This window comes from Daphnia magna, linkage group LG5 (genome assembly GCF_020631705.1).
Source record: "Daphnia magna isolate NIES linkage group LG5, ASM2063170v1.1, whole genome shotgun sequence".
Lineage (NCBI taxonomy): Eukaryota > Metazoa > Arthropoda > Branchiopoda > Diplostraca > Daphniidae > Daphnia > Daphnia magna.
In genome coordinates, this window is record NC_059186.1 from 5,303,523 (window position 1) to 5,328,643 (window position 25,121).

General features: G+C 39.4%; 1 protein-coding gene, 1 long non-coding RNA gene and 2 pseudogenes across 2 annotated transcripts; all 4 read left to right on the plus strand.

Annotated features, from left to right (window-relative positions):
- The first annotated feature begins 3,587 nt into the window (after positions 1-3,587).
- On the plus strand, positions 3,588-4,198 carry LOC123472194. The gene is made up of 3 exons (XR_006646486.1): positions 3,588-3,628; positions 3,697-3,949; positions 4,012-4,198. It is a non-coding gene; the product is annotated as an uncharacterized LOC123472194 (long non-coding RNA).
- Positions 4,199-7,928: 3,730 nt separating this feature from the next.
- On the plus strand, positions 7,929-9,185 carry LOC123472329 (annotated as a pseudogene).
- Positions 9,186-17,546: 8,361 nt separating this feature from the next.
- Positions 17,547-19,544, plus strand: LOC123472358 (annotated as a pseudogene).
- A 1,673-nt stretch (positions 19,545-21,217) lies between these two features.
- On the plus strand, positions 21,218-23,434 carry LOC123472303 (probable ATP-dependent RNA helicase spindle-E). The gene is made up of 6 exons (XM_045173668.1): positions 21,218-21,259; positions 21,324-21,386; positions 21,452-21,877; positions 21,941-22,049; positions 22,106-22,383; positions 22,453-23,434. The coding sequence occupies exons 3-6, from the start codon at positions 21,488-21,490 to the stop codon at positions 22,597-22,599; spliced, it is 924 nt and encodes a 307-aa protein (XP_045029603.1). The 5' UTR covers positions 21,218-21,259; positions 21,324-21,386; positions 21,452-21,487; the 3' UTR covers positions 22,600-23,434.
- Positions 23,435-25,121: the final 1,687 nt, after the last annotated feature.

Genomic DNA, 25,121 nt, shown 5'->3' on the forward strand with positions numbered 1-25,121 from the left:
AATTCGCAACGCCAAACTCTCGTCTTGGAACAAGCTATGTGACTCCCAGCCTAGCAGTAGTGACCTCTTCTCGGCCCTAAAGGCCAAATCAGGCAAATCATCAAACGTCAGCCTTCCATCCTCTATTTCATTTGACGGCTCGATCTCCTCCAATCCTACAGAAATTCTAAAAAGTGTGCAGAACATTTTTCCCCTCCCCCCACTCCATCTACGCAGGCCCACGCACAGGCCGAAGAGCTTGTGGCCTCCTTCTCTCAATCATCCACGGCATTCGTTGTACCATCCAACTCCCTCCAATCTCCCAGGAGGAGCTTTCTAATGCTATCACCTCTCTGAATCTCAAATCTGCTCCTGGAGCCGATGGCCTTTCCACTGCTATCATTTGTGCAATCTCTAATCAGATAATTGGTCAGCTTCTATTCATCATGAATGCATGTTTCTCTCTTTCTCACTTTCCTAGCTGTTGGAAGGTTGCCAAGGTGACCATTATCGGTAAACCTAACAAACCCGCTTACGACACTCTGAATAGCTTTCGACCAATTAGCCTAGTCAACACATTTGCTAAGATCCTTGAAAAGCTCATTTTAAATAGACTCCTTTGGCATGCGTCGGTCTCTCAATGGTTGAGCCCGAACCAACATGGATTCACTCAAGGCAGATCAACTGAAACGGCTGCTCACTCCTTGATTTCTTTTTGTGACGAAGGCAGAGACGCTAAATGTGTCACAGCATGTGCATTTCTTGATATTAAAAGCGCATTCGACGCTGCTTGGCACCCTGCTATTATCTCTGCACTTGCTGTCCGCAACTGCCCAAGATATTTGGTCCAGCTAGTCTTTGACTATCTCTCCAACCGCACGGCCATCCTCTCGCTTGAAGGCTCGACCTCCTCCTTTCACTTTGATCTTGGCTGTCCTCAAGGTGGAGTCCTCTCTCCATTTCTGTGGTCGGTTCTTGTTGATGATGTCCTGCGCCTCAAATTTTCATTTCCGTACCGGATTGGTGGATACGCTGACGATCTGAATGTGGCCACATATCATAAAGACCCTAGCATTGCCACCCGAAATTTACAGACCATGTGTGACGAGGTGTCGAACTGGTGTCTAACCAGCAAACTCTCCCTCAATGCGACAAAAACGGTGTTTATGATTATGTGCAAAAGATTTTTTGACTGGTCTCATATCAGCATCTCTATAAATGGCATGCTTATCCCCCCATCTGTAGAGACACTCTTTCTGGGTCTAACAATTGACTGCCGCCTCAAATGGAACTCCCACATTGCCAATAAAATTGCTGCAGCTAAACGTGCATTCTTTACACTGAGATCCGGTCTGAAATCCACCTGGGGATATGACAAAAAGCGTCTAAAATTTCTGTATCACTCTGCGGTTGAGCCTATCTTGCTGTACGGCTGCTCCGTCTGGGCCCCTTTTCTTAACACTAGAAAAGGCGTTAAGCAGCTACGCACCTTCCAGCGCTCTATTGCGCTTTCATTGGCCAGCTCTTTCAAAACTGTCTCCGCGGAGGCATGTTTTATTCTAACAAATATCCTTCCGATTGATTTACGTATACAAGAGATCACCCATCTCCGATTCAGCTCCGGACGTACAGGATGCTTTTCTGCTCTTTCACTAAAGTGGCTTACGAGCAAACTTCCACCCTTTTCTCCGCTGCTCAAAGGTGATTCTAACCACCGCCACTTTAATCTCTACTGGCCTCCATGGGCCCCTCCTTTATATCCGACACTGACAAGCGAGATCTGCAGATTACTCCCAACTAAGGATTCTGTTCTTAGAATTTTTGTTGCTACCTCTCGGTGCGGCGACTCTTTCAACTGTTGCATTATCTCCACATGTCATAATAACGTAATGAAAGTGACCAACGGCCCACTTTCGGCTGATAGCTTACACCATGCCAGTCAACTCACTGTCCTTCACGCTTTGATCCAGGCCAGCCATGTTGTTGAGAGCGGATGGCAGGTTGAAATCTTTGCCCAGCACATTTCTTCTTTTGCGTTTACTCGCTACGGTGCTCACCTCTCTGAAGTTGAGCGGCTTTGTGTCGACGCCACTGCCCCCTACCGAGATAATTTACGCCTCTTCGTCTGCCAGCCCTCCTCTGCTGAGGGCATCCAACTTGCATTAGCCGGCTGCGACATTCCTAGCTCTGGCCTGAATGTCCTCCCACAACTTCTTATCTCCAAAACTTCTTATCGTTACTCAATCGGTAAGTTAGTGCGCGATGCATGGCAGACAGAATGGCAGGCTTGCCACAACGGTGCAGTAACTAGAGAATTTTCCCCACGATCCAATCAGCAACTGTGCTTCACCCAAACCAACTCTGTCGCCAGATCGCTCAAATTCTCTCAGGTCACTCTTTCCTCAAAGAACATCAATTTCGCTTCAAATTAACCACTTCTCCAAAGTGTGATTGTGGGGGCGGCTCAGAGTCAGTCTCTCATTTCTTATTTCACTGTCCTCTCTTCTCTACACAACGCCTTGTATTTCTTACGTCTTGTTCCTCTGAGGATGGCCACTGGCCTAGACCTCTCGCCTCTATTCCAACTCATCCCAACATCTGGAAAGCTTTCATTGCTTTCATCCGCTCAACCAAACGTCTGCGATAGTATAGCTCATAGGCTACCCTATCTATCGGGGCTAACTAGGCTTTGTTTGTCTTTATAATAATCCTTTTCATCAATTTATCGATTAGGCATGTTTTCATTTCTCGACGCCTCCATAATTGTTCTAGGCCCTTTGAGCTTCATAGGCCGCCTCTGAGCAAATGTGCAGCCCATTATGTCTTGGGTTGCATCTCTCCCCCTCTCTTGCTGGCCAAGGGAGAGTGAGTCAGTTTTACCACCCTCCTTCGCTCCCTAGCTCCATCTCTATCCTCAGCATGCCACAGATCTTCCCACTGCAACTGCGCGCGATACCCTCTCTGTCTTGGTGGAGGCTGTATCGGTGGCCGTCGGCTGGCGGCCTCGAAGGTCCAACCAAACCGAGTAGGCTCCAGCAAGCCAGAGATCGTGTACGTTCCGCCCTCTCAGTGTGGTGCAGATAGGCCCAGTTTCCCCCTGTACAATATATATATATCTGGTATCCACTTGTGTATGTCACTGTCGCATGTATTCTAGTCGTTGACTACGGAAAATAAACTCGGACAATACTCCAACCTCGGAGTGCGTCCAGCTATTTAAAAAAAAAAAAAAATAAAAAAATTTATATATTTATACTATACTATACTATACTATACTATACTATACTATACTTGAGTTGAGTTATACTATACTCTTTAAGGTATTACTGTTTTGTTTTAAAAATATTAATATGTTGACAAATTTATTAATTGACCTATGATATTAGTTGTTCCGACTATGCAAATGTATTCTGCAGCCCTCGTTCCGCATTTTATGCTCGTCGCAGGGTGTTTTCCATAATATACTATGCATACTACTGTGCACAAAGGATGCTTTGATTTAATTTATTAAAATACTAACAGTTGTATTTTGGTCCATGTTCAATTACCTGTCCATGTTGCTAACTTAAATATAGTTTTTTTCTGTAGGTTGGCATCGATTCCTGTTAGCTTCTGGGCAACACCGTTTTCAGTACTTCAAACTACGTTGGTAAACTATTGTTAGACTCTGATTAAGATTTCACATGATCATCTTATAATGCATGTTTTGGTATTCAGATGTTATCTTTGCAGCATGGGAGAACTTTTCATATAGTTATTTTGGAACCGTGACACTAATACCTGCAGAAACTTTTCACAGCTTTTTGGAATTGTTATTCTGGCATAAAATTTCATCCCATCATCTGAGAGTTACGATTCAAGGTGACAAAATAATTTTTTTAGTGTGTTGACTATAAAAGCAATAGGTGGTGATCTCACTATATATGAGCGAACTTCTTTGATGAACTACATGATGAATGAAACAATACAGGTTATTTCCTGAATAAATATAGAACCACATATTCTTCATTTATATTGTTTCATTATTTGTAGGTGCTGGTATACTATCCATGGCAAACTGCGGGCTAAACACAAATGGAGCTAAGTTTTTTTATAACACTTTGTTATTGAGAACTTGTGTGTGATTGTAAGAAATAGTAATTAGTGTATAATTAAAAATTTATTATAGCCCCAACACAATAGCTTCATGGCATGCACTCCCTATTTAGAAAGATCTACTACGGCATGTCTGTTGTGAAACGGATTGGGTTTGTTGTAACCGATAAAGATGACAGGCCAACTGATGAAGTGAAAATTGTGAAATGTATAATCAAATATGAATGTAGATTTCACTACTAAATTTTTAATTTTTGCTATGGGCTACAATGTAATTATCTATATGGTGGATATTATGTTGATGGTTGTATCTATTAATAAAATAGTTCTCAGTTATACGTATTTGATTTTGTATTTATTACTTATACAATTTAAACTAATGAATTATTTATTATGTTTTACCTTTTTTGTTTTGGACAAATTATAAACAATCTCAGAAAACACTTGTGTTTGCAACCCTAGATTCTGTTAACTCATCATAGCTAATTGAGTAGCCACCAATACTTGAAAGGTATCTAACACCTAGAAAAGAAAATAGAATATTAATAATGTAGATTACATGTCTGTAGTTGTATTTGTATTTTTGAATTTTTGAATCTGTATCAGATGACAGTAGTAGATAGTTTTTCCAGTGTTGTGACTTTATATGTATAATTATGTAATTGCTAGTTTTTATGAATTATTCTTAATTGAATTTATTTGCTTGTTATTTATTTAAATAAATTTAGTTATAATTTAGTATTTGAAAATGAAGTTATTGTGTGTAAATTTTATATATATAGATTTTAAAATATAACATGCAACAACGAATAATTTCATGTAGCAGACGACATATTGTATTCTTTTGTATTTCATTCATTTTTTAAAGTTTGTAGTGTATACATCTGTGTATTGGATAACTTTTTTTTGAGGTAAGTGTTCGTTGTTAATATTTTGGTAATAGAGTAGTGTTATTAGAGTAATTTTTTTTTATTTATTATTTATTTGACTAATTTAATTACTTAACTTAATTATACATTACTTTATAAAGTTATTAGTAACTTAATAGATTTACTTTACCTTACTGATTAGCAGAAATGTTACTTTTTACTTAACTTAAATGTGTTAATTTTACTTAATATTTAGAGTGTTTAACTTAATTATTTTACTTTACTTTACTATTTTACTTTATTACTTTACTTTATTTTACTATTTTACTTTATTACTTTACTTTACTTTACTATTTTACTTTATTACTTTACTATTACATTACTTTACCCACCCAAAACCCCTATTTTGCCTCGCATAGCTCGGGCTTGGTCCCCCTTAGTTACTTAAGTATAGTTAAGTTAAGTTATTTTAGTTTACTATTTTACTTTATTACTTTACTATTACATTACTTTACCCACCCAAAACCCCTATTTTGCCTCGCATAGCTCGGGCTTGGTCCCGTTTAGTTACTTAAGTATAGTTAAGTTAAGTTATGTTAGTTAAGTTAATTTGGTCGGGTAAAATAGACTTTTACCGTAACTTTGGCTTAGGAGCCGTCCTTTCTCAGATGAAAGACGGAAAGGACCAACCTATAGCCTATGCAAGCAGACATCTCAATAAAGGGGAAATCAAGTATTCGACAATTGAAAAAGAGGCCGCAGCAGTAGTGTTTGGGATAAAACGTTTCCGACATTACTTACAAGATCAACCTTTTGTTATTGTAAGCGATCACAAGCCTCTTCAGTGGTTGCAGACTTTTAAAGAAGAAACAGGGCGACTAGGTAGATGGGCGATTTTGTTATCTAATATGAAGTTCAGTGCTCAGTACCGACCAGGTCGAGTACACGAGAATGCTGATTTTCTTTCAAGAATACCGATGAATCTAATATCCGCCATTCCTGCAAACAACAACGTAATGTGTCAAGAACAACAGAAAGATTCTCTGTGCAAAGCAATCGTTACGTTTTTGGAACAAAATGAACCTTGGAAAAAAGAAGAGGGCCCGATGCCTTCTTGGGTCAGTGAAATAGATTATTTCTTTGTTGAAAATGGTCTTTTATGTAAACAAAACGAACCTACGTCAGTGAAAAGAAGAAACTTTGAACAGTGTCAAGTGGTTGTTCCACTTTCTCTTAGAAAGCATTTTTTTCAAGAATACCATGATTTTCCATTGTCAGGACATATGGCAACTAGGCAAACATTCCTTCGTCTAAGAGACCAATACTATTGGCCTACCATGTTACGAGATGTTAAGGAATATTGCACTCCTTGTGAACCCTGTGCGCTAGGACGTCGAGTGCACAGTACGAAAGCCTATCTCAACCCGTTGGATCTCGCTACAAGACCTTTTGAAGTATTGGGCTTAGATTTTCTAGGTCCAATCAAACCTCATTCACTTCAAGGAAACAATTATATATTAGTAATCACGGATTACTTTTCTAAATGGATAGAAGTCATTCCTCTTACCAACTGTACCACCCTCAGTACTAGTAAAGCCTTAGTAGAACAAATTATTTTACATCATGGTCCCCCGAAAGCAATAATTACAGATCGAGGCAGTAATTTTACTTCTGAATTATTTTCTGCGCTTTGTAAAGCTTTAAACATTAAACGCATGAAAACAACTGCGTATCACCCTCAGACTAATGGGCAAACATAGCGATTCAACAAAACTGTTGTTGAAATGATAAGGAAATATTTGGAGAATGGATACGAGCGGTGGGAGGATATTTTAGGCCCTGTTGTTTTCGCTTATAATAATTCTGTCCACTCGTCAACACTTGAGACTCCATATTTTCTAAATCACGGTCGTGATCCAGTCATACTGATTGATCAATTCCTTCGTCCTCTTCCCCCAGTAATAGTTACTCCCTCAGACTATAAAAGTCAAATTATGAAACGCTTACACGAAGCCTTTCGGCTTGTCAAAATCAATCTTTCCCAAGCTCGTGAACAACAAAAAGCCCAGTACGATAAACACGTAAAAGAGCAAAAATTTAACGTAGGACATAAAGTTTTACTGGATATGTGAACGCCCATGGCGGGAATTAGTAAAAAACTCATTCCACGTTTTTTACGCCCTTTTCTAATTTTTAAAGTAAGCAACAATAGTACTGTGGAAATACATCAAAACGTAGGAAAACAAACTCAGCTTGTACATGTGAATCGAATAAAACCCCTATTTGAGTCAATGATCTGGAAAGACGAACCAGGTGTCGACTTTTTAGATATAAGAAACAAGCCGAAAAATTCGTACAAGAAACCGCAGATGAAATCAAAATTTTTCCTCTACCCCTAGAAACAAACCTTCAATCTGAGTTAGAACAAATTTCTTGTGTAAAAGAAACTCATACTCAAAACTTGATGAGACAACTCACAATTCCTCCTACTCCAAATTTGATGATAAGTTCACCAACAATTTCATTTCCTTCCAACCCGATTCCAGACACGTTAAACTTACCCATACAACCAGAGCGTCGCCTCGGTTTACGTCCTCGGAATCTTTTAAAACCAGTTGTCAAATTCTGAAATTGTATTGCTTTTATTTTTTTTAAAATTCCGTTCGAATCGCTTAAACTATCTTTAAACCGTCTTTAAATTAAAAAAACTTTGTATTAGTAATCTTAATAATTCATAGAATGGATCCCTGAAATTGATTTTGAAATTACTTTTTTCATAGATTATGTCTTCTACCTCTCCTCATCATACCGTTTTTCTGTCGCCTCCATGCTCTTAACATCACTATTTGTAATTGTACGGCTTCTCAGCCAAAAGGGTTCTTAAAATTCACTAGCGATGACTGTGATTATCAAATAAGCCCGCTTCCCGCTATTCCAGTATAATATGATGTCTATTCTACTCTTCCCGAAATCACCCATTTTGTTGGCCATTCGTGTACCATGTGGCTGGAAAAGAGACACATCTATACTGACTTCTGGGGTTGGCAAACTTCAAGTCAATCAAGAGTGCCAATAGAAGTCAATGCACATGAATGTGAAAAACTGCGAGCTTCCCGATTGTGACATGGCAAAAGCATGGACTACTTAGGAAACAATAAGTGTTCGTTCGAACGTATTCCAAATGTGCAGGGTAGCTGGCTTCAAGTCACAGCTGATCAGCTTATGAACTGTCGATTAGAATAAGTTACTTTAGAAACTGAGTGCGCTAACTGTACGATAAGCTTACCCATTGGCGATATACCGGAAGGGATCAACGGATCCGTTTCTCACAACCTAGTGACCATTGTCTGGAAAGAATCATTAAGAGAAGTTCAACAGTGCAAACTAAGGCTTGTGGAAACAGGTATGGCTCAACGTTACCTGACTAACAACAGTGAAATAGAAAGAATTCGTGACGTCGAACAACAACTTGACTTTGTTTACAATACAACTAACAAGAAATATTGTAATTCATCAGAAAAAAGTTACAAACCAGTAATCGGAATGAACAAAATTATTTTACGTTTACATTCTTTAACTGATACCAATGCTCATCCGAGTAAACCACTGAAAGAAGACATCGAAAATATTGCTGACATTATCCGGGCTGAAACAGCGGAGCGGCACATTCTCAATACGCACGAGACCGAATTACCGATGGAATAAATGGAGTGGCTCGAGAAATTCGAGCTCTACAATGTGAAAATCGGGTGCTGGCACACAAAACTGCTATCGCCACCGCACAACACAGTGGATGGCTTGCTGCCAGTTACCTTAATTTACCCACATGTAGCAAATTGATAGCCACTGGAGAATCGATCAGCGTCTGTCAATGCTCCCCGAAAAATTCAACGATCACCACTGAAATCAGAAGCTGTGGTCCTCAACCCAATCTCGGCGACTACACTTTAGACACTGAAGGATGGGAACTGACGCCTTAACCCCTGTTACTGGCACAAAAATTTCGTCAACATTAACAGCCGAGCACATTTCTACAAAAACAGTTCTTGGCATCCAATCGTCCCCGGTATAATAATCCAAGGACATAGTTTGATCAACACTTTGCCGTATGAAATTGATAAGCTACTCGCACTAAGTTTACACCCCGCGCTAACCCCCCACCCGATGAGCAATGCAGCTGCAATCCCCGAGATAATTGCTGCTGCTAAAGAAGAACATAGCATCGACCTTTGAAATCATTTTCACATGAGCACTCTTCTTTCCTGACTCCAAAAAGAAAACAACGTTTCCCTGTCCTCTAAGATTCTTAGTTGGTCAAGTAGCATTTGTAGTCTTCTAGGGATGGGATTTATCGGATTCATTTTCTTTCAATTTTGTGGAGTAGGTTCCCTTATTGCAAGATGCATACCTTGTTGTTCTTTTCTAAGTACTTGTAACCCTTTCACTTGCTTCACCAAAACATCTGATAATGATATAGAAGTAGGCCACCCCGCGTTATTAAACCCCTCAAACCCATCCCCGCCCATTACTATTGTTAACTTACCCGCCTCTAATCAACAACCCGCCCCGGAATTTTTTGCCCCATCAGCCCCTTTTCTACAAGGAGAGCCTCCACGGAACAAATTCCATCGGGACCCACTAGGACAAGCGCATCGAGAACACGAGAAGCAGCTGGTCTGTTGAATTAATTAATATTGTTTTCTTTGTTTTGTTTTGACCCACTTTCTATTCCATTCCAGATTTGACCTTGATTGATTGCGAGACGCAATCTTTTGGAACCGGATAGCTATGTAAAGAACCAAAACAATTTATTCTTTATTATCTTCCTTATTTTTCCCTACCCTTTATTCTTACGTAACATTAATTTTTTATACGCCCCTCTTTTCTATGTAATTTCTTACAGACTGATTTACCCTTCAAACGTTTCAACTTAATTTTCTTGTAGTTCGACCTTCACGAACCCTGTATAAAAACTTTTTGTTCTATAGAAAATAGGGAGAGATATCTTTCACAATTCAGTTCCTAAAGAGTTGTTAGCCAATTTTTTCTGCTACTGAAAAATACTTTCCACGAAACGACAATGAAAAAGTGAGTTAAAATATTAATAGCTTACACTTTACACGACTGACGGGTGACCTCTTCGGGTGGTGAACGAAGCAAAGGCGATCAAAAAGGACGATAAGTCAAGTGATGCGGTAACTTCCAAGTGTACCGCTCTAGTGTTGAGACAGGTTATCAGCAAAACTTATCGTTTTACTTTGCGACCATAAATGGTGATGTTGCACGGGCCGAAATAGTCCAAACCCACATTAGTGAATGGACGTTGGAATGGAATAAAACGATGACGCGGAAGCGGGGCCATTAAAGGAATGCAGGGAGTAGCTCTATGGCGTTTGCAAGTAAAGCACTTGTGCAGATACCTTTTGATAGCCACTCGTCCTTGAATGATCCAATATTGAGACCTTATTGAGCTGAGCAGTCTTTCTGGAGATGGATGAAACAGGAGGTCATGCTCTCTCATGACGATTAAATGCGTGAGTGGATGATCGTGAGGCAGGATTTTGGGATGCTTGGTGTCGAACGAAAGGGGGGCGTAATTCAAGCGACCTCCTACTCGCAGTATTCCTTCATCATCCAGAAATGGTGATAAAGTAATCAGCGTCGAACTCAATTTTAAAGGCATTTTATCCTTTAAAGCCTCTATTTCTTCGGAATATATCTCCAATTGCGCAGATTTGATTCAATGATTAGCAGCGTGCTGAAAGCATTTGACATCAATGCGTGATTTGTCACGATCCAGCAATTTCAATTTCGAGTTGGAAATAAAACGAAGAATCAATGCAACAATTCGCATCACTACGTCATAGTTGGAATTTCGTTCCAAAAGTGAGCGGAGCCTATTTTCTTCAGCGGGACCGTAAACAAGCCCAATCCAGTTGGTGGCTGATACCTCTGGATCTTCGACAGAAGGTTCGGGAAGTTTAATGATTATCGGCCAGGCGTTTTCTTCTTGCTGCAAGAAGTCTGGGCCATTAACCCAACGGTAATTTTCCATAATCTCATCAGGAAAAAGTCCTCTGATTCAATCATCAGCCGGAATTTCGATACCTGGGACATGTCTCCATTCAGTTGGTTGAGAATGCTCTAAGATTTCGGATGTTCGATTAGCGACGAACGTTTGGAAGCGACATGTCTTTGAGGCTATCCAATGAAGGACAGTTTTAGAGTCAGACCAATAGATTATTTGATTGATTGGAATACGAAGGGTCGATTGGACGAACTTCACAAGGCGTAGTGCCACAACTGCTCCTTGGAGTTCTAATTTCGGAACGGTGAGCGGACGAAGGGGTGCCACGCGGGACTTTGACGTAACGAAATTTACGACGACGATATTATTGCGATAGGTTACTCGTAGATATACCACAGAGCCAAACCCAACGGTGGATGCATCGCAAAAGGCATGCAGCTGAATGTCTTGGATGTCACTAGACGAAGTTAAAGCTCGCGGGATCTTGAACGCTTCGAGATGGTTAAGTTTGCTAGTCCACTTGTTTCACTGGTGTTATTACTTCGGGAACTTGGTTTTAATCAACAACGACAAGCAACAATTCTTGTAGAATTCTTTTGGCGCTAAGGATCACTGGTGATAAAAACCCCAGTGGGTCATACAAGGTAGACACAGCACTCAAGATCCGACGCTTAGTACTTGCTTTGACGTCGGTTTTAACATGAAAGATGAAGCTGTCACTTTCATTTTCATATAAGACACCTAAGGTTCTCTCCGTGGGCATATCCTCTAGATCCAAATTCAGGCGAGGCTGATTACGATCACCTTCTGGTACACGTGACAATACCCGTCGAGATGAAGAGAGCCATTGGTTCAGATGGAATCTTCCCTTTTTTAGCAATGCTTTAGAATCTTTGACCTCGTCGCTCGACTAGCCTCCTCTTCGGGGTAAAAAGAATCCAGAAGGTTATCTACATAGAAGTTCTTGTAGACTCGTTCAGTGGCTTCAGAAAATTCTTCACGATGTAGGTCAGCGATATGTCGTAGGACTTGGGAGCAGATGAAAGGGGATGAAACTGATCCAAAGATTTTTCGCATTTCATATACGGTGGGTCTTTTTCGAGAGCCAGGTGGACGCCATAGAAATCGTAGGGCGGAACGGTCTTCTTTCTTCACGCCAACTTGAAAAAACATTTGTTGAATATCTCCAGATAGGGACGCCAACTTTTCTCTGAAGAGTAGAAGGGTAGCACCTATGTCGTTGATGAGATTGGGACCCTTTAAGAGCACTTCGTTGAGCGCAACTCCTTGATACTTCGCCGAAGCATCGAAGATCACTCTATTCTTTTCAGGTTTCCAAGGATTTACGACTCCATAATGGGGAAGGTACCAATGTCTCCCAAAAGTTCCCTTAAGTTTACTTTCTTTAAGAGGCCGAGCGAATCCCTCTGCCACATAGTCATCGATTACGGCTTTGTATCTCCCAGCAAAACTAGAATTGTGAACGAATTTGTTTTCGATAGAGAAAAGTCGACGCAATGCACTATTGTAATAGTCGGGTAATGCCATATCATCTGAAACCCATGGTAGAACTACTTCATACCTGGTTCCGTCGAGTTGAATAGTTGCATCAAATTTCTTCCTCGCTAGTTTATCCTCGGTTGATTCTAGCGGTTGAGCTGGAGTTACAATTGGAAAGCTTTCCGTTTCCAACAAATTCTGAACTTGGCGCAAAAGTAATGCTTCCGTCGGTGATTCTTGTACATGGTAGCAGAGTTTTTGCAATGTCAGCAAGGGTTTGTTTGAACGACAAACCGTTGAATCATGTTGGTGTGTCCCTAATGTTAGATCGCCAACGCAAGTCCAACCAAATGGCGTCAATAAACCAAAGGGAGCGTCGGTTCAAACAGGAGGTAGTCTTTCATCGAGACGTAAGTGCAGTCATTGTTTTCCGGCTCCAATAAAGATGGTTGGTTCTCCAACATCAACCAATTTTACGTCTTTGAGATGAGGATAACGACTTCGGATCTCCATTAACTCCTTCGGTGGGCATGGTAACTTTAGGTACTGAGTCGGCACAGTGGAAACCTGCTTTAAATCGGCTTCGAAAGATCTATCATGAGCCTTAACAGTCAAACTAACCGTAGTTGATTGCAACTGTGGGTCTTGGCCGTGAAACGACCCAAATGATACATTCTTTGCATTTCCTTTGCATTTGAGCTGTTTAGCTACATCCTCTCGAATTAATTTAACGATCGCTCCTGGATCTAGCAAAGCGAAAGTTTCTGTTTCCACCCCGTTAGCTTGAAGTAACACAGGAACGATAGCTAGGGAAGTGTTGATAGCCGTATCCCTGTTTTTAATGGTCATTGCGCGACCATCAGACGATTTTGTTGATGGCTGACCTGCATTTTTAGTTGTTGAAGCATTCGCGGGATAAACTCGAGGCGCTCCGTGCAATAGAGGGTGGTGTCGTTGACCACAGTTCCCAATGTTTCAAACGATTTCGGTGGGACACTCAGTTCCCCGATGTGTTCCAATCAGACACCTAAAACATAATCGTTTCTCTTTTCACCCACTCCACTCGAATGGGCGTTATCACAATAAATGCACTTCTTAATGACGTCTTTCTTCAGCGATGTCGAATTACTCTCAGAGGGAGGACTTTGCTGCAGTTTCTTGACTGGTGGAGATGTGGAGGTGTGAAAAACAACAGGACCTTTACTAAAGTGAGGAGTTGGTTTGGTGGAAGGCTTAGCACTTCCCGCTTTGCTATTCAAGTATCGCTATCTTTTCAGCATAAATGACAGGCGCCTCGTCACGGAAGGCACAATCACCGTTAACTTTTTTGTGGCAGAAGAAACGCCACGCCAAGCACTTAGGCAGAAATTCATAGTCGTAAATGGAATTGTTGAAGATTGCGTTCTAGGGCGCGATGCACTTTGAAAACATCAGTTTATATATAACGGAAAATAACAGTCCATCTACCGAGTCCCGGAAATTGATTACTTCCAGGAAACAGAAAATCCCTTTGTGATTAGCAAATCTTTGAGAATTTCTCCAAATTCCACTAGTCTCCTAGAGACTAGAGAAGAGGAAACTCACCCTTTCAACCCTCTCAATACTTGTCATTTTGTTAGATGCTGTAATATTCCCTCCGGTAGTAAAACATGTCATTGACACACAAGGACAAGGTCCTATTCGTCAAAGGGCATATCGCACGTCTCCAAAACAAAAAGAGAGAAGAAAAAGAGATAGCTAAAAATATCATCGAGGAACTGATGCAAAATAAAATAATTCGTTAGTCAATGTCCCCGTGGGCAGCCCCGATAGTATTAGTAAGTAAGAAAACAGGGGATGTCCGTTTGTGTGTAGATTTTAGAAAATTAAATGCAATTACAAAAAAAGATTCTTTCCCTTTACCTCGTATTGACGACGTTTTAGATTTACTTGTGGGACAGAGGTATTTTTCCACATTAGATCTTGCCTCCAGATATTGGCAAATTGAGCTCGAGGAGGAATCCAAAGAAAAAACAGCCTTCATAGTCGATGACAATTTGTACGAATGGAATCGTTTGGCGTTTGGTTTAACCAACGCCCCGGGAACGTTTCAAAGACTGATGAATTCAGTTTTACGAAGAGTTATTGGAAAAATTTGTCTCGTTTATCTTGACGACATAATAATTTTTTCAAGAACAATTGAAGAGCATTTTAGCAATTTGAAGACTGTTTTTTCCCTCTTAGAAAACGCGCACCTAAAAATGAAATTGTCAAAATGTGAATTTTTAGCGCAATCCGTTTCCTATCTTGGACACGTAATCACGGCTAAAGGAATAAAACCAGACCCTGCTAAAATTGAAACCCTTGTGAATTACAAAAGACCTGGTACAGTAAAAGAATTAGCACAGGACTAGCCAGTTACTACAGAAGATTTGTAAAAAATTTCTCTACCGTCGCCCACCCCTTGTTATCACAGACCAAAGGAAAACCTACTGATAGTGTAACTTGGAAAACAGATGAAATTGCAGCTTTTGAGTACTTGCGACAATGTTTAATATCAGAACCTATATTGATATATCCGGATTTTTCAAAGGAATTTCTGATTTACACGGACGCAAGTAACTATGGCTTAGAAGCCGTCCTTTCTCAGATGAAAGACGGAAAGGACCAACCTACAGCCTATGCAAGCAAACATCTTAATAAAGGGGAAATCAAGTATTCGACAATAGAAAAAGAGGCCGCAGCAGTAGTGTTCGGAATAAACAGTGTTCTGTCGAATAAAGCTCTTTCGAATAAAAAACGTATTCTGAATAAGAATACGAATAAAATCTTATTCTTTATTTCGAATAAATTTTTATTCGATTTATTCTTATTCTTTATTCTCGAATATTTTTTACCTGTATTTTATTTTTATTTTTTATTCGATTATCCAAAATTTAAATGGAAAAATCGAATAAAAAATAAAGTTCCTCTAAGTTTAAAAATCTTTGTTTCCGCTAGCCGTTGCTCTTTTGTTTGGAGTTATTTTTTCCGTTTAGCCATTGAAAATGTCATGAGGCCAATAATTGTCTGCTACTAGCACACTCTTGAATTAGTGATACTACTTCTGGAAGAACTTAAAGTATAAAACTAAGCTGTTACGTTTACGTATTAAAGTGTATCAAATCTTGCAACTGGAATTAGGCATTTCGGTAATAAAATTATCAAATAATGCCATTTATTTTTATAATTGAATGCTAATACAATAGGGCTACTTAAATTTTGAATAGGTGTGACTCGTCTTTTCTACTGTTCCATGAATCTGGATTCCGTTGATTTTGAAGTTTTTTTTTGTTTGATTTGATTAGACTGGCTGTGTCACCAAAATAAAGAAATCACTTGCTTAATTATTTACTATTAATTGTTTTTAATTTTATGATTCAAGAAATCGAAACATCATCCTTAAATTAAGAAAATCATTAGAATTTATTTTATTCGAAAATTTATTCGAAAATTTATTCGAAATACGAATAAAAACAAATTTTATTTTTATTCTTTATTCTTTATTCTTAATTTTTTATTTTTATTCTTTATTCTTATTCTTTATTCGATTCAATTTTCATTTTATTCGTATTCATATTTAAATAAATTTTTTCCTTATTCGGCAGAACACTGGGAATAAAGCGTTTCCGACATTACTTACAAGATCAACCATTTGTTATTGTAAGCGATCACAGGCCTCTTCAGTGGTTGCAGACTTTTAAAGACGAAACAGGACGACTAGGTAGATGGGCGATTTTGTTATCTAATATGAAGTTCAGTGTTCAGTACCGACCAGGTCGAGTACACGAGAATGCTGATTTTCTTTCAAGAATACCGATGAATCTAATATCTGCCATTCCTGCAGACAACAACGTAATGTGTCAAGAACAGCAGAAAGATTCTCTGTGCAAAGCAATCGTTACGTTTTTGGAACAAAGTGAACCTTGGAAAAAGAAGATGGCCCGATGCCTTCTTGGGTCAGTGAAATAGATTATTTCTTTGTTGAAAATGGCCTTTTATGTAAACACTACGAACCTACGTCAGTGAAAAGAAGAAACTTTAAACAGTGTCAAGTGGTTGTTGCACTTTCTCTGAGAAAGCAACTTTTACAAGAATACCATGATTCCCCATTGTCAGGACATATGGCAACTAGGCGAACATTCTTTCGTCTAAGGGACAAATACTATTGGCCTACCATGTTACGGGATGTTAAGGAATATTGCACTTCTTGTAAACCTTGTGCGCTGGGACGTCGAGTGCACAGTACGAAAGCCTATCTCAACCCGTTAGATTTCGCTACAAGACCTTTTGAAGTATCGGGCTTAGATTTCCTAGGTCCAATCAAACCTCATTCACTTCAAGGAAACAATTATATATTAGTAATCACGGATTACTTTTCTAAATGGATAGAAGTCATTCCTCTTACCAACTGTACCGCCCTCAGTACTAGTAAAGCCTTAGTAGAACGAATTATTTAACATCATGGTCCCCCGAAAGCAATAATTACAGATCGAGGCAGTAATTTTACTTCTGAATTATTTTCTGCGCTTTGTAGAGCTTTAAACATTAAACGCATGAAAACAACTGCGTATCACCCTCAGACTAATGGGCAAACAGAGCGATTCAACAAAACTATTGTTGAAATGATAAGGAAATATTTGGAGAGTGGATTCGAGCGGTGGGAGGATATTTTTGGCCCCGTTGTTTTCGCTTATAATAATTCTGTCCACTCGTCAACACTTGAGACTCCATATTTTCTAAATCACGGTCGTGATCCAGTCATGCCGATTGATCAATTCCTCCGTCCACTTCCCCCAGTAATAATTACTCCCTCAGACTATAAAAGTCAAATTATGAAACGCTTACACGAAGCCTTTCAGCTTGTCAAAATCAATCTTTCCCAAGCTCGTGAACAACATAAAGCCCAGTACGATAAACGCGTAAAAGAGCAAAAATTTAACGTAGGACATTCCACGTTTTATAGGCCTTTTTCGAATTTTGAAAGTAAGCAACAATAGTACTGTGGAAATAGAACAAGATGTAGGAAAACAAACTCAGCTTGTACATGTGAATCGAATAAAACCCCTATTTGAGTCAATGATCTGGAAAGACGAACCAGGTGTCGACTTTTTAGATGTAAGAATTGAGAAACAAGCCGAAAAATTCGTACAAGAAATCGCAGATGAACTCGAAACTTTTCCTCTACCCCTAGAAACAAACCTTCAATCTGAGTTAGAACAAATTCCTTGTGAAAAAGAAATTCCTAATCAAAATTTGATGAGACCCCCACCCACAATTCCTCCTACTCCAAATTTAATGATAAGTTCACCAACAATTTCTTTACCTTCCAACCCGATTCCAGAGACGTCAACCTTACCCATACAACCAGAGTGTCGCCTCGGGTTACGTCCTCGTAATCTTTTAAAACCAGTTGTCAAATTCTGAAATTGTATTGCTGTAAATTATTTTTTTTTGTAAATCACGTTCGAATCACTTTAACTATCTTTAAACCGTGTTTAAACTAAAAAAAACTTTGTATTAGTAATCTTAATAATTCATAGAATGGATCCCTGAAATTGATTTTGAAATTACTTTTCTCATAGAATATGTCTTCTACCTCTCATCATACCGTTTTTCTATCGCCTCCATGCTCTTAACATCACTATTTGTAATTGTACGGCTTCTCAGCCAAAAGGGTTCCTAAAATTCACTAGCTATGACTGTGATTATCAAATAAGCCCCCTTCCCGCTATTCCAGTATATTATGATGTCTATTCTACTCTTCCCCAAATCACCCGTTTTGTTGGCCATTCGTGTACCATGTGGCTGGAAAAGAAATACATCTATACTGACTTCTGGGGTTGGCAAACTTCAAGTCAATCAAGAGTTCCAATAGAAGTCAATGCACATAAATGTGAAAAAATGCGTGATTCCCGATTGTGCCATGGCAAAAGCATGGACTACTTAGGAAATAATAAGTGGTCGTTCGAACGTATTCCAAATGTGCAGGGTAGCTGGCTTCAAGTCACAGCTGATCAGCTGATCAACTGTTGATTAGAAGAAGTTACTTTAGAAACTGAGTGCGCTAACTGTACGATAAGCTTACCCATTTGCGATATACCGGGAGGGATCAACGGATCCGTTTCTCACAACCTAGTGACCATTTTCTGGAAAGAATCGTTAAGAGAAGTTCAACAGTGCAAACTAAGGCTTTTGGAAACAGGTATCGCTCAACCCTGACTGACTACCTGACTAACAACAGTGAAATTGAAAGAATTCATGACGTCGAACAACAACTTGACTTTGTTTACAATAAAACTAACAAGGAATATTGTAATTCATCCGAAAAAAGTTAAAAACAAGTAATCGGAATGGACAAAGTTATTTTACGTTTACATTCTTTAACTGATACCAATCCTCATCCGAATAAACCACTGGAAGAAGATATCGAAAAAATTGCTGACATTATCCGGGCTGAAATCAGCGGAGCGGCACATTCTCAATACGCACGAGACCGAACTACCGAAGGAATAAATGGAGTGGCTCGAGAAATTCGAGCTCTGCAATGTGAAAATCGAGTACTGGCACACAAAACTGCTATCGCTACCGCACAACACAGGGGATGGCTTGCTGCCAGTTACCTTAATTTACCCACATGTAGCAGGTTGATAGCCACTGGTGAATCGATCAGCGTCTATAAATGCTCCCCAAAAAATTCGACGATCACCACTGAAATCACAAGCTGTGGTCCTGAACCCAAACTCGGCGACTACACTTTAGACACTGAAGGATGGGAACTGACGCCTTACACCCCCTGTTACTGGCATAAAAATTTCGTCAACATTAACGGCCGAGCACATTTCTACAAAAACAGTTCTTGGCATCCAATCGTCCCCGGTTTAATAATCCAAGGACATAGTTTGATCAACACTTTGCCGTATGAAATTGATAAGCTACTCGCACTAAGTTTACACCCCGCACTAACCCCCCACCCGATGAGCACTGCAGCTGGAATCGCCGAGATAATTGCTGCTGCTAAAGAAGAACATAGCATCGACCTTGGAAATCCTTTTCACATGAGCACTCTTCTTTCCTCACTCCAAAGAGAAAAGAACGTTTCCCTGTCGTCTAATATTCTTAGTTGGTCAAGTAGCATTTGTAGTCTTCTAGGGATGGGATTTATCGGATTCTTTTTCTTTCATTTTTGTGGAGTAGGTTCCCTTATTGCAAGATACATACCTTGTTGTTCTTTTCTAAGTACTTGTTACCCTTTCACATGCTTCACCAAAACATTTGATAATGATATAGAAGTAGGCCACCCCGCGTTATTAAACCCCTCAAATCCATCCCCGCCCATTACTATTGTAAACTTACCCGCCTCTATTCAACAACCCGCCCCGGAACTTTTTGCCCCATCAGCCCCTTTCCTACAAGGAGAGCCTCCACGGAACAAATTCCACCGGGACGCACTAAGACAAGCGCATCGAGAAGCAGCTATTCTGTTGAATTAATTAATGTTGTTTTCTTGTTTTGTTTTGACTCACTTTCTATTCCGTTCCAAATTTGACCTTGATTGATTGCGACACGCAATCTTTTGGAACCGGATAGCTATATAAAGAACCAAAACAATTTATTCTTTATCATTTTCATTATTTTTTCCCTACCCTGTATTCTTACGTAACATTAATTTTTTATACACCCCTCTTTTCTATGTAATTTCTTCCTTAGACGTCTTACAGACTGATTTACCCTTCAAACGTTTCAAACTTAATTTTCTTGTAGTTCGACCTTCACGAACCCCGTATAAACCCATATAGCACATTTCTGCCGTCGGATGTCCGAATCATTGGCGAACATCCGTTAGATATCTATGTACTCATTGGGTAGTTCCAGGAATGTCCGTCGGCTAGTCACCTTGGAAGCGCAATGGATGTGCGAAAATTATATTCTACGGACCTCCTTCCAACAGCCAAGAAGATTTTCAATTGTTTCATTTAAGGATCGGCCTCGAGCCAATCGGAGCGCTTTTTTGCAAATCGGGTTTCTCATTTCGGTCCATCGAGGCGTGGCTTAGGGTGGAAAATTCTAATCTCCGAATTCAATTGGGGTTTGCAATCAATTGGATTGCAATCAATCGATTCATCAATGCAAAAAACATTATCGATTGACTGTTTCATCCGATCTATCCGATAACAACCCCGATAATAGCTTGTTCTACCCGCTTGCCCCGATTTTTACTCTGAAACCGAAAGAACAGCATTTTTTTAAAAATTGCCTTGGGGCAACGGGTTATCCTCAAATTTTTCCCCGCACCGCCCCGGTTGAAAAAGTGGCACCTCAATTCAACCCCGAATGCACTTTATCGGTGCGGGGCGGTTAACTCGATTAGAACTAATTCGGGCCGATCACTAAGTTTCATTATCCCTGAGGGTATATATGTATATATACTGAAGGACTATAACAATTTTAGGGTGTGGGGTATAGGGGGTATGGTAGTAGTAGTAGATATCAGAAGGTTTAATGTCCATTATGTATTTCCATATACGTTTCTTCCCTGAATGACCAATCGTCCCCAAATTTTGTACAAAATTCTGTCAAAATTTGATACGTGGTATAGTGGCTTTTTCATTTGATTGTATTCCAGTTTTAAAAAATTAATTTGCGTAATTGTTACCTAGTTGGTTGCCGAATCCTAGCAGGGAATTCGCTTTTGTTTGCGTAACCTTATAACTGTCAATGCATTGCAGTCAGTGCAGACTGCAGAAGGCTGTATAACAGTCATTAAACAGTAAGTGTTTTCTTTAACAAAATGTTTTAAACACTAGATTTTTATATATTTTTTTATATTCCAGTAGTTAAGATGCTCGACAACAACAATAACAATATCGAGAGAAGAACAGCAAAAGTTATTGGAAGTAAGTCTCTTGTATCTTGCACATATTTGGATTCCATTGTTTCAAACATATTGTGTCTTTTTCAGGTTGCTGCTAGAAAACAGAGATTCGTAGAACGCAGAATGATAGGTGCTGGCAAGATCATGCTCGAAGATGAATCCACCATCTGTGAAGACATGCTTAATGCTTTGGTTGTTAGTGGTCTCCAAGCAAAGGCAGCTGCTTTCAATGATTACAATTTCGAGACACCTAACCGAAGTCCATTGGCAATAGACAATCAAAGAACAGCCATTCTTGAACTTCTCAAAATAGAAAATGTCATCATTGTTAAGGGCTTTACCGGTTGTGGTAAAACCACTCAAGTTCCCCAATTTGTTTTAGATGAATGCTACCGAACCAAAACTCCTTGCAACATTGTTGTGACTCAACCAAGGCGCATTGCAGCCATTAGCATAGCCAAAAGGGTCTGCTATGAAAGAAATTGGACATTGGGAACCGTTGTTGGATACAGAGCAACTTTGAATATTTTGTCACACTGTTATCACTTTTACTATTGAAAGCTATGTGTTAACTAGGTTGGCATGGAACATCAAGTAAGTGAATCAACTTTGCTCACCTATCTGACCGCAGGATGCCTTCTTGAAGCGTTAGTAGCCAAAAAATCCCTTGAAGGCTATACCCACAGTAAGTTCCTGACTATTAGCTAAATTTTGGTATGCTAATGTCTGTTTCTTTTCCAGTCATTATTGACGAAGTACACGAGAGGGATGAAGATACTGACTTCCTTCTCTTGGTCGTCCGAAAGTTCCTCCGTCATACGAGGACGACAACTAAAGTCTTTCTGATGTCAGTTACTTTTGATGCCGACAAATTTGGGCAATATTTCAATAGCCCCGTCATTGGAAACTTTCCGTTCACGTCCAAAAGACCATTTCGCAACGCTCCCATAATTGAAGTGGAGCACGGTGAACCTCACGACATCCGCGTTTACTATAGTGAACATCTTCAAAAACTAGAGGTCAGTATACAATAGCATTTTTTAAAAAGAGCAATAAATGTAATATAATATTACTGTTTTCGTTATCAGTTTCTAGGGGGGAGTATGAACTACCCCTATTTTAGCGTACCGGAAATCCATAAGCTCAAATACGAAGCGGTCGCTAAGTTAATTTCGGCTTTCGATGGCAGACGAGAGATACAGCGCTACGGTCGCCATCCAAAATCCAAAATATGAAAACATTTCCAGCAACCGCAGCGCAATACTTATATTCCTGCCCGGCGTCTGTGAAATAGAAAATATGCACAAAGCTTTGCTCGACTACGACATCAATTCTGATTTCGAGAACTGTTGGTACATCCTACCACTACATTCACAAATCACCAGTGAAGAGCAAAATCGCGTCTTCCAGCCAATGTCTAGTCTAGCTCCACATTTCAGTAATTTCCGGAAAATCATTCTGTCCACGAATATCGCTGAAAGTTCGCTCACGGTGCCAGACGTTACCTACGTAATTGATTTCTGTCTCATCAAGGAGCTCGTCACGGACCCAGATACCAATTTGAGTAGGCCAGTAGGCCGGATACCACCGACGTCGGCAGATTATTATAGTGCTGGCTATACCATCAAGCCCCCGCCACAGTGCAAAAGAGAAAATGGCCGAGAGCCAGACAGCAATGGTATTGGACTTTGTTCACTCGGTCGGATTTCCACATCTTTCTCTCTTTTTCCTCCATCCGCGTTTAGATCTATCTATAAGTTCTCCGCCCGGTATTCTAGATAGTATACATTCTGACCAAATTTTGTCGTCTTGTGTAGCAGAGAAATCCCGTAGCACAAGCTTGATTGAATCTCTTCTTTTCCACGGTGCCGCTACATCGGCTGAGTGCGGCAAACTAATGTTTCTCTTCTCATCAATAGCTTTTGTGCTCTTGCCTTGCTGCTTTGATGTTGATTACAGCATTTTCATTAAACAAATGGTCCGCCCTATTAACTCTTTTTTCTGCATAAAATTGTATGCCCCTATATGTAGACACGTGGATGACTGCATAGACCATCAACAGTCGCTTTCTATTGTTGAAATTGTGTTCCTTATTATTGACCAGTGAACCACAGCATCAAACTGGTCCAGTCTATAGTCGACAATCGTCTCTATAGTTTGACTATGACGAAAGTAGTACAGCGAATGCGCAGCGTTAAAAAAAGGGGGGGGGGCATTAACACAGCACTCGGGTGCGTATAGCGCACCATTATATACGATGCTGTTGTCTGGTTGTTGAACAAAAGTAAAAAGTTCAAACACCTTATCATTGCCAACTGCGACGACTATAAAATAGGGATTTTATAGGTGGCGAGGACGAGGTCGCTTGAAAAAAAAAGAAAAAATGGGAGAAAAAAGAAAAACAAAAAGGGAAACCATCAATCAGTGTCGGCGCCGATCGAAATGGTAATCCATTGAAACTACCGGGATGGCGGAACTGCTGAGATTCTATGGCCAAGGTAAGTTTTATACAAACCTATTTGCTCAGAAGAGATGAGACATCGGACTATTAAGTTGATGGCAATGGAATGACTTGGGTAGTGTAACGCTTCATGTCAGGCCATGCAAAAGGATTTTTTTTTTTTTCGTAGGCTATTGTGTGTCGGTGATTGGTGTGTTTACGTATCGCTTTTTCATAATGCAATAAAACACACAAGGGATATAATGCAGTTTTTAATCCCTGAGGGTATATATGTATATATACCGAAGGACTATAACAATTTTAGGGTGTGGGGTATAGGGGGTAGGGTAGTAGTAGTAGATCTCAGAAGGTTTAATGTCCATTATGTATTTCCATATACGTTTCTTCCCTGAATGACCAATCGTCCCCAAATTTTGTACAAAATTCTGTCAAAATTTGATACGTGGTATAGTTGTTTTTTTATTTGATTCTATTACAGTTTAAAAAAATTAATTTGCGTAATTGTTACCTAGCTTGTTGCCGAATCCTTGGCAGTGAATTTGCTTTTGTTTGCGAAACCTTAGAACTGTCAATGCATTGCAGACAGTGCAGAAAGCTGTATAACAGTCACTAAACAGTAAGTTTTTTCTTTAACAAAATGTTTTAAACAGTAGATTTTTATATTTTTTTTTATATTGCAAATTTAAATATATTTAAATTTATTTATTTATTTATTATATTAAAAATATTTAAATATAAAAATATGTAAATTAGTTTTTTATAGTTGAATGCCAATTACTCTCTAATTCAAAACTAGTTTATTGGTCCAATAATTGACGCCAATAATTGACGCTTCTGCGAAAAAGCTTAAGTTGAAAGACTTGGCTTGTTATTACCGATTATTTTGATAACGGTGACGTCATGACTTGTAAGTGTGAAAGAAGACAAGACGGAGAACGAAGCAAACACTATAAATTGATTGAAATTTAGAAATCTTGGATCCAAAATCTGTTTATCTTTGGCCCACGTTACATGTCTATAGAAAATTTTTTTCAAAAAAATTGACCGAAGGACATTACCGAAGGAATCTTGTTAATTGTCAAAATTTCTTTGTTTCCAAAAGGCGAAAACTTAACCGCGTTCAAATTTTTCCCTTGAATGTATTTTCATTTTAAGTCCAGCATTTATTACGAAAAATTTAAAAAATAAAGGAGTAATTATCTATTTCCCGGATGGTTTATTTTTAAATTTATTGCAAAAAATTAATAAAATATATGTAAGTCGTGAGTTTGTTTGCACAGGCTTTCCGTTTAGCTT

Bases quoted from the DNA above. Each gene is read 5' to 3' on its own strand.
- LOC123472303 (XM_045173668.1), top strand. From the start codon at position 21,488: ATGATAGGTGCTGGCAAGATCATGCTCGAAGATGAATCCACCATCTGT. The intron at 22,050-22,105 runs GTAAGTTCCTGA...TTTCTTTTCCAG, and splicing joins CCTTGAAGGCTATACCCACA to TCATTATTGACGAAGTACAC. The intron at 22,384-22,452 runs GTCAGTATACAA...TTTCGTTATCAG, and splicing joins AACATCTTCAAAAACTAGAG to TTTCTAGGGGGGAGTATGAA.